Source organism: Mastomys coucha, unplaced genomic scaffold, assembly GCF_008632895.1.
Source record: "Mastomys coucha isolate ucsf_1 unplaced genomic scaffold, UCSF_Mcou_1 pScaffold22, whole genome shotgun sequence".
Classification (NCBI taxonomy): domain Eukaryota; kingdom Metazoa; phylum Chordata; class Mammalia; order Rodentia; family Muridae; genus Mastomys; species Mastomys coucha.
The window spans coordinates 123683227-123693030 of record NW_022196905.1 but is presented as its reverse complement, the minus strand read 5'-3'; the positions used below and the strand labels follow the sequence as shown (position 1 = coordinate 123693030).

Below are 9804 nucleotides of genomic sequence, written 5' to 3'. Positions count from 1 at the left end.
CGTTTATTATAGAAAACACAGAGAGAGAGAGAGAGAGAGAGAGATGCCACGGACTGGGTTGCTTCGGGGACCCCTTGTTCCGCGGGGTGATAAAAGTTCCAACCAAGTGGGCAAAGAATTTGGCGGGTGACAGACACAGCACAAGATAGTGTTGTAACAATGTAATTTGTACAAAGTAGAAATCAGGCTTATATAGTATACAGAAAACAGGGCAAACTACAGAAGTCACGTAGGCAGGAGATGGCTACATCAAGGTCAGTGAGAACAAGCAGCCAGGTGCAAGGCAGAGGAGCAGTGGTGTCCTTGGGCTATTCTGGCAGCCCCAAGATAAATTCTCAGGGTGTGTCTGAGGCAAGCAGCTGGAGGTCCTTGAGAATAACCTTGGCTATAACATAGATAATTAGTGATGGAAGCCCTACAACTTCTCTCTAGTAGTAAAGCGATTCTGCCTTGTGTGGGACTGCTCTGATAATTAGTGCCTAACTGCTATCTCTAACTTTGGAGACACCCTGTCTGATAAGACAGCTTCTTTGTAGAAATTCCAAGCTAACTACAGCTAGGAAATCAATTAGGATTATTGAAACACTGTGAAGGCCAGGAAATAATGTTCAATCTCAGTTTTAGCTGTATCGAAATATTTCTTAGGGCACCTTTATGCCTGAATAAAGAAAGCACACAGATGCTGGACGGTGGTGGCGCATGCCTTTAATCCCAGCACTTGGGAGGCAGAGGCAGGCGGATTTCTGAGTTCGAGGCCAGCCTGGTCTACAGAGTGAGTTCCAGGACAGCCAGGGCTATACAGAGAAACCCTGTCTCGGAAAAAAAAAAAAAAAGTTTGTTTGTTTGTCTTTGGTTTTTCCAGGCCAGGTTTCTATGTCTAACTCTGGCTGTCGTGGAAAATCACTCAAACTCAAAAGTTCCACCTGCCTCTGCCTCCTGAGTGCTGGAGGTACTCAGCTCAGCAAAAGCCAATATTTAAAAAAAAACAACAGGCTTTGCCTCCTCTGAGCCATTTGCTTTATCCCTACCATGAGTGCTTTCCCCAGCCTCCGCCAGGTGTCGCCCTTGATGTAGTTTTGCCCCAGGTCTATCCCTACCGGACCTTGGCCTGCATCCCGGGTTTGCAGTTGTGATTTATTTTTGGCAGACCAGCCTTCCATCACCAAGTACCAAAGTCCCACAAGAGGAGCGAGATAGCAACTCTAACAAGTGTCTGTTCCGTCCTTTGTGGTCCGCTGTCTCCCAAGGGCTCCAGGACCTTTGGAATTTTTATCCCTTCCATTCAAGGGCCTACGAGAACCTCACGGTGAGTAGCCAGGCAGAAGTTGGGGAGCAATGGGGTTGTGAGGCAAAGACAGGAACCCCTCCCAGGTCTGTCTGATCCATTTCTCCTCATTCCTGGGAGAGCGTGGATTCTCAGAACACCTGTCAGGCAATTACCTACAGATCATTGGATCTGGTTGTGTTCTCTGACTAGCTTTCTGGAATAACAAATTCCAAAACATTGGACTATCTATTCTTATTTAGAACCCCTCCCTACCCCCTAAGGAAGCCTTGGAACAAGTGTAAGGGGCTAATGAAGCAGTAAATACAGATCCATGGTTGGCTCAAGTCAGGCCTTAAGACCAGGGAGGTGGACACACGTTTATTATCAGAAAAGGGGAACACAACCAGAATTTGACCAGCCTGGCTCAGATTGGCATCCTGGTGTGGGTCAAGAATTGCTCTGTACTCATGCAAGGTGATCTGGTGTGGCTGGATAATAGGTGAGGGGCATGCATGCCCATCTTGGGATTTTAGAATGGCCTTTCAGCAAACAGGCCTGATTTCCAGGGGTACTAACACCTTGGAGCTCTGTTGGCTGTTGATAGGGTCAGCTCAGGCCTGGTTCCAGCTATTGGCCAAGGAGACAGTTGTTATTCTAAACCTTCCTCTGGTAACCAGGCACCCAGTCGCTGGACACCAGGCTTCCTGCAAAGGCCAACTTGAGGCAGCCAGAACTGCTGCTTGGCTGGTCAGCAAATCGGGCCCCTCGGGAGCCCAGGCTTTCTTTGCAGTGGACAAGTGCCCTTTGCCTGCTTGTCTCTTCCTATTGCTGGGTGATTTTCTGCCTTTCTCAAACCCTGTGTCTGAAGCAGGAATTCAATTTCCTGGTAGGAGCCTCTGTGTTCCTGGAACAAGATGGGCCAGCTTAGGCTCTCCACATCCAAGCTTGAGCACCCTGCCACAGGGCTGGGGGCGGGGTTAGCTCAGTCCAGTCAGTGGCAGAGTGCTTGCCTAGCATACTCAATACTCTGGGTTCTATCCCTAGCACCTAAAAATAAAAATAAGATGGGCTGGAGAGATGGCTCAGTGGCTAAGAACACTGGCTGCTCTTCCAGAGGATCTTGGTTCAATTCCCAGCCCCCACATGGCAGCTCATTATTGTCCTCAGCTCCAGTTCTAGGAGATCTGACACCTTCACACAGACTTATGTGCAGGCGAGACATCATGGCACATAAAATTATTATTATTATTATTATTATTATTATTATTATTATTATTATTATTGAGACAGGGTTTCTCTGTGTAGCCTTGGCTGATCTGGAACTCACTCTGTAGACCAGGCTGGCCTCGAACTCAGAAATCCTCCTGCCTCCACTTCCCAAGGGCTGGGATTAAAGGCGTGTGCCACCACCGCCCGGCCTAAATTATTATTATTATTATTTTTTTTTTTTTTTTTTTTTTTTTGGTTTTTCCGAGACAGGGTTTCTCTGTGTAGCCTTGGCTGTCCTGGACTCACTTTGTAGACCAGGCTGGCCTCGAACTCAGAAATCCGCCTGCCTCTGCCTCCCAAGTGCCGGGATTAAAGGCGTGCGCCACCACCGCCCGGCTTCTAAATTATTTTTTAAAGTAAAGTAGAAATAAGAGTAACTGACTCGGGCTGGAGAGATGGCTCAGTGGTTAAGAGCACTGACTGCTCTTCCAGAGATCTTGAGTTCAATTCCCAGCAACCACATGGTGGCTCACAACCATCTGTAATGGGATCTGATGCCCCCTTCTGGTGTGTCTGAAGATAACTATGGTGTACTCATAGATAAAATAAATTAATTAATTAAAAAATATATGAAAGTCTTTCCATTAAAAAAAAAAGAAAGTAACTGACTCATGCCAGGCATGGAGAGGGATGCCTTTAATGACAGCACTGGGAACGCTGAGGCATGTGGATCTAATTTCTCTATGAGGAAAAAGCCTTACTGTGACGTCCACTCTGCTCCAGGACTACTGAGGTCTTGCTTGCCATTGCTAGGTAGGGTTTAGGGTATCACTGGCTAAGGCCTATACGGTGTCTCACCTGCCCATGGAATCATACCCAGCACTTGCCACACACCTGTGCTGGGCAGACAACGCAGAGACACTTAGCATCACAGGATAATGGAAGGTAAGAGCAGAGGGTGAGGCCAAGAATCACTCATCCAGCTCTGGTACAGTGCTTGGCTTTTTTTGGTAAGATCATTTTGATTTTATGTGTATGGCTGTTCTGCGTGTGCACCATATGTGTGCCTGGTCCTGATAAGAGGCCAGTGGAGGGCACCCGCCTCATCCCCTGGAATTAGAATTATAGATGGTTGTGAACTGCTCTGTGGGTGCTGGGAATTTGAACTTGGGCCTCTGAAATAGCAGCCAGTGCTTGTAGCCACTGAGCTTTCTTTTCAATATTCGGTCCCCCCCACCCTCCCTTTTTTATTGATACAAGGTCTCATATAGCCTTGGCTGGCCTAGAACTTGCTATATAGATCCAGCTAGCCACTAGGTCTGTTTTCTTTTCCTTCCTTCCTTCCTTTGTTCTTTCTTTCTTTCTTTCTTAAAATTTATTTACTTATTTTATGTGTATGAGTACACTGTAGCTGTACATATGGCGACGGCCCCACTCCAGCCCCACTCGCTCCCACTCCAGCCCTGCTCGCTCTGGCGTAATACACTGTAGCTGTTTTCAGATGCACCAGAAGAGGGCGTCAGATCTCATTAAGGGTGGTTGTGAGCCACCATGTGGTTGCTGGGATCCGAACTCAGGACCTTCAGAAGAGCAGCCAGTGCTCTTACCTGCTGAGTCATCTCGCCAGCTCCCTTTTCTTTCTTTCTTTCTTCCTTTCTTCCTTCCTTCCTTCCTTCCTTTCTTTCTTCCTTCCTTCCTTCCTTCCTTCCTTCCTTCCTTCCTTCCTTCCTTTTGTTCTTTCTCTCTGTTATTTAAGGAGTGTCTTTTTATCTCACTCTGGTTAGCCTGGAACTTGCTTTTTAGACTAGGCTGGCCTGGAACACACAGAGATCTGCCTATCTCAGCTGTGACCAGCATATCCCACAATGTTTGGCTTATTTAATGGCTATTAGCCAGGAGTGATGATAGCTCATACCCGTAAACCTAATGGCTAATGGCAGGAGAATTGCAAGTCTGAGGTCTAGTTGGGCTACGTAATTCATTGTGAGCTAGCCTGGGCTATAGAGTGAGGTCTAGCTCAACAGTTTTATTTATTTATTTATTTACTTACTTACTTATTTATTGTTATACATAAGTATACTGTAGCTGTCTTCAGACGCACCAGAAGAGGTCGTCAGATCTCATTATAGATGGTTGTGAGCCACCATGTGGTTGCTGGCATTTGAACTCAGATCCTTCGGTAAAGCAGTCAGTACACTTACCCGCTGAGCCATCTTGCCAGCCCCCAACAATGGGCTTTTTAATATTTACCTTTCCCCATCTTTCTGGCCCACTCCCATTCTTAGAAGTGTCTTTCTTTTTCTCAATAAACTGTCTTTATTATCTTAGAAAACAAAACAGCCGGGCGGTGGTGGCGCACGCCTTTAATCCCAGCACTTGGGAGGCAGAGGCAGGTGGATCTCTGAGTTCGAGGCCAGCCTGGTCTACAGAGTGAGTTCAAGGACAGCCAAGGTGACACAGAGAAACCCTGTTTCGAAAAAAAAAAAATTAAAAAAAAAAAAAAAGAAAAAAAACAAAACAACTCCCTCCCCCCCAAAAAAACCCTACTAACCTCTAAGGGCACCAGACACACATGTGGTAGTGGTACACAAGCATACATAAGGGCGAAATGCTTGTACTCCTGAAATAAAAATAAAATTGGTCAGGAAATGAAAGGCATGGGTGTTCTGCCATGTGGGGAGGTGCTAAGGACTGAGAAACGGGGCCAATGCAAAATACAGCGCATGGGCATGATGGCACAGACCTAAAAGCCCTGCACTTGGGAAGTAGAAAGATCAGGAGTTCAAGACCAGTCTCAGCTTCAGGCAAGTTCAGTGACAGCTTGGGCTCCGTGAGACTCTTAAGCCAGAAAAAGTAAAAGAGGGGTCTTCGTCATCTGCAGAATAACAACAAATACAGACAGGGTGGTGGCTGACTTGTTGAGGGACACACGAGTAAGGAACACGGTGATGTATGCAGGAAGTTCATCCTGGAAGGAGGGGCAGGAAGGTAAGGGAGTCCACAGCGATGGAAGGGTACCACAGTATGGAATAGTGCCAGGAGGAAAGTGCAAAGCTTTCCTTCTATGCCACAAGTGCAGAGAAAACATAGAAGAAAAGCTAGGGTTGGAGAGATGGCTCAGCAGTTACCAGCACTGGCCGCCCTTGCCAGTGTTTGGTTCCCAGCACCTGCATTGTGGCTCACAACTGCTCTAATCCCGTATCTTGGGCTCCCTCTTCTTTATCCCTCTTTTCTCCTCTGCAGGCACCTGCATTTGTGTGCATATACCCACAGACACCCCTGCCTGCCTTTTTTTCCCCCCTTATGGTGTTTTAAGACAGGGTTCCTCGGTTTTAGCTCTGACTGTTTTGGAACTACAGCGGTGGCCCAGGCCTTTAATCCCAGCACGCAGGAGGCAGAGGCTGGCAAATCTCTGTGAGTTTGAAGCCAGCCTGGTCTTCAGTAATAGTTTCAGGACAGCCAGAGCTAAGACAACAACAACAACAACAACAACAAAAACCAAAAAAACCGCTGTCTGGAAGAAAGAGAGAGAGAGAGAGAGAGGGAGGAAGGGAGGGAGGGAGAGAGGGAGGGAAGGGGAAAGGAGGGGGAGAGGGAGGGAGGAGAAGGAGGAAGGAGAAAGAAAAAAAGATAGGAAAAGAAGAGGCGGGAGGGGTGGGAACTTGCCTGCTTCTTTTTGTACCCCCTTCAGAGGTGTTTGGGATCCCCCTGAGATCCACCTGACCATGACCCGGGATGAGGCCCTTCCTGACTCCCATTCTGCACAGAGTTTCTATGAGAACTATGAGCCCAAAGAGATCCTGGGCAGGTAAGACCAAGACCACCAGCGACCGTCCTGACCTCAGCTCTGATTGCAGATCAGCTCCACCCTCCGCACTAACGGGTTTCTGACCCCTTAGCTCCTCCCCGGAGGGTGAGAGGGAAAGCCTATGTTTCAGCCCAGGGCCTTTGGTTTCCTGGTTGATTTAATTTCTGTTTTCTGAGTACAAGTGTTTCGGCTGTATGCATGTTTGTGCACCACAGGCGTGTCTGGTGTCCTTAGAAGTCAGAGGAGGTGTCGGATCCCCGGATCCCCGGAGTTGTTAGTGGCCGTGTGTGTGCGGGGAACTGACCCCGGGCTCCCTCCAGTCCCTGTACTGTTGTAGCCTTTGGTAAAGGGTCTCTGCTGGAGTATGGAGTTCCGAGGCCATCTGCTTCTCTGCCCACAAGGGGAGTCAGCAGCGTGGTCAGGCGCTGCATCCACAAACCTACGTGCCAGGAATATGCAGTAAAAATCATCGACATCACCGGAGGAGGAAGCTTTAGCTCTGAGGAGGTACAGGAGCTTCGGGAAGCCACCCTGAAGGAGGTGGACATCCTGCAGAAGGTCTCAGGATACCCCAACATCAGTAAGTGTATCCTCCAAACTCCCCTACTCCCCCCGGGGCACGAGCTACCGCATGCATTATAGTGAGAGATTCTACCCGAATAACTCAAGTCAGGGCGTTAAGAGCCACCTTGTGGCCAGCTCTCCCCATTCAAGAGCATCTTGCTCAGTGGCTCTGCCAGTCCATTACTGAGGCTCGAGGTGCCTCCCTCACTACTCAGAATGGGTGCAGCCAGTGTTGGGAGTAGGGCAGGTGGGAAAGGGGAGTATGAAGTCCCCAGTCCTTCGCACACCACGGTGATTGCCTTGGAACCCCATCACATTCCCAGCCCTGCCTTTGAAGCCAGCCTGCCTGGTCTCTGTGCCCTGTGGCCGGTGCCAAGGCTCCTCTGCTCCTTGAGACCAGCTAGCCTTTTCCATTTCAGTACAGCTGAAGGACACTTACGAGACCAACACTTTCTTCTTCTTGGTATTTGATCTGTAAGTACCCAACCCTGGAGTCACCATTATCCTGGGGCTTATGAGGCCCTCCAGCAATCCTCACCAGGCTGTCAGGGGGCTAACCAACATCAACCCCCATGGTGCAACACCAGGCAAAGACAAGAGTTGATTCAGGGCCATACTGCCAGATTTGAAACTTGGACTACCACTTACGAAAAAAAAAAAATAGATGGATAGATAGATAGATAGATAGATAGATTCCTTTTAATTATTATTATTTTTTTGAGACAGGGTTTCTCTGTGTAGCCCTGGCTGTTCTGGAACTTGCTCTGTAGACCAGGCTGGCCTTGAACTCACAGAATTCCTCTTGCTTCTGCCTCCTAAGTGCTTGGATTAAAGGCATCTACTATTATCACCAGCTTTATGATCAGTTTTTATTAGAAAAAAATTTCCAAGCCAGGTGGTGGTGGCCCATGCCTTTAGTCCCAGCACTTGGGAAGTAGAAGCAGGCAGATTCACTGTGAGTTTCAGGCCAGCCTGGTCTACAAAGTAGTTCCATCAGAGAAACCCTGTCAAGAAAGAAAAGAAATCCTCCAAGTGAGGCCATGCATGCCTTTAATTCCAGCACTTGGGAGACAGAAGCTTGGTGAGTTTGGGACCTGCCTGGTCAATACAGTGAGTTCCAGGCTGGCCAACGTGTATACAGAGACCCCCATCTCAAAAAACGGAGGATAGGCGGGCGGTGGTGGCGCACACCTTTAATCCCAGCACTTGGGAGGCAGAGGCAAGTGGTTTTCTGAGTTCCAGGCCAGCCTGGTCTACAGAGTGAGTTCCAGGACAGCCAGGGCTATACACAGACACCCTGTCTCGAAAACCAAAAAAGCAAAAAAAAAAAAACAAACAAACAAAAAATGGGAGGACAGTAAGAAGAGGATGGGCAGGCGGGGAGTGAGGACAGGAGGGAAGAGGAAAAGGGAGGGAAGGAGAGAACTGCCTGGTGGTCCACATCTGCAGTGCCAGCAGGAGGCTGAGGCAAGAGCATCAAAAGTCTGAAGCCAGTTTGTGCCACATAGTTTCTCCTTGTCTCAGAAAACAAAAAAACAAAAACAAAAACAAAAAAAAAACAAAAAAACCCAAAAAAAACCAAAAAAACAAAAAACAAAACAAAACAAAAAATTCCATTTGATCTTTTTCCCTTTCTGATCTAGAACATTGTCTCTGCTAGAGTAATCTAGTTTTACCCTGGAGGGCTTCTCAGGACACCAGTAAAAATAGCTTCTCCAAGCCACATTGCTAAAGGTTAAAGACATTTGAGCTGTCCCCAAAGGTTACACAGGACAGAGCCCTGTGAATACAGCAGGATGGCTGCCACTGGGCAGGGGAGGGGGCCTTCCTAGGGCCAGTTCTGTGGTTAATTGGGAAAAGATAAAACTGGGCACCTTGGGGCTGGAGAGATGGCTCAGTGGTTAAGAGCACTGACTGCTCTTCCAGAGGTCTTGAGTTCAATTCCCAGCAACCACATGGTGGCTCACAACTGTTTGTAATGGAAACTGAAACTGATTTCCTCTTCTGGTGTGTCTGAACACAGCTACAGTGTACTCATATACATAAAATAAATAATTTTTTTCGAGACAGGTTTTCTCTGTATAGCTCTGGCTGTACTGGAACTAATTCTGTAGACCAGGCTGGCCTCGAACTCAGAAATCCACCTGCCTCTGCCTCCCAAGTGCTGGGATTAAAGGTGTGCGCCATCACTGCCCGGCAAGTACATAATTCTTAAAAAAGAAAATCCAAATATAGGCAAGCCTGTAGGGCATTTTCAAGTGCCAGAGCTAAAGGTGTATGCCCCCAGATCTGGCCTGTGTCTTCATCATTTAAACCATTTATTTTGATTATCTTTAATGTATGTGTGTTGTGTGTACAAGTGTGTCTGTACGTGGGTATGTGCAAGTGAGTGCAGATGCCTGTGTAGACCAGAGGCTCTCTTGAATCCTCTGGAGCTAGAGTTAAACACAATTTTAATTGTTAGTGCCTTGACATGGGTGCTGAGAACCAAACCCAGTTCCTCCAGAAGGGCAGTCAGTACCCTTAACTGCTGAGCCATCTCTCCAGCACCTTAAAGTTTTATTTATTTATTCAGACACTCCAGAAGAGGACATCAAACCAGAAGAGGGCGTCAGACCTCATTACAGATGTTTGTGAGCCACCATGGGGTTGCTGGGATTTGAACTCAGGACCTTCCTAAGAGCAGTCAGTGCTCTTAACCACTGAGCCATCTCTCCAGCCCTGGGTTTTTTTTTTTTTTAAAGGATTTATTTAATTATTATGTATATGGTATTCTGCTTGCCAAAATGGGCACCAGATCTTATTAGAGGGTTGTGAGTCACTATGGGCTGGGAGTTTAACTTAGGACCTCTGGAAGAGCAGTCAGTGTTCTTAACCACTGAGCCATCTCTCCAGCCCATTTCTCCATTTGTCTTTCTTCTTCTTTTTTTTTCTTTTTTTTCTTTTTTTTTTTTTT

At 47.5% G+C, this 9804-nt stretch overlaps 1 protein-coding gene across 7 annotated transcripts in view; it reads left to right on the top strand.

Moving 5' to 3' along the window:
• The first annotated feature begins 1155 nt into the window (after window positions 1-1155).
• The window catches only part of Phkg1 (phosphorylase kinase catalytic subunit gamma 1), a 16145-nt gene continuing 7496 nt past the window's right edge, over window positions 1156-9804 (top strand). For 5 of the 7 annotated variants that reach the window (XM_031338089.1, XM_031338086.1, XM_031338085.1 and 2 more), the window contains exons 1-4: window positions 1156-1306; window positions 6168-6284; window positions 6686-6864; window positions 7268-7322. In XM_031338089.1, coding sequence (XP_031193949.1) covers window positions 6202-6284; window positions 6686-6864; window positions 7268-7322 — 317 coding nt within the window. In that variant the 5' untranslated portion in view covers window positions 1156-1306; window positions 6168-6201. Of the gene's footprint in view, window positions 1307-3184; window positions 3422-5299; window positions 5465-6167; window positions 6285-6685; window positions 6865-7267; window positions 7323-9804 lie in introns of those variants that run through there. The other 2 variants (XM_031338087.1, XM_031338088.1) reach the window with 2 other exon arrangements.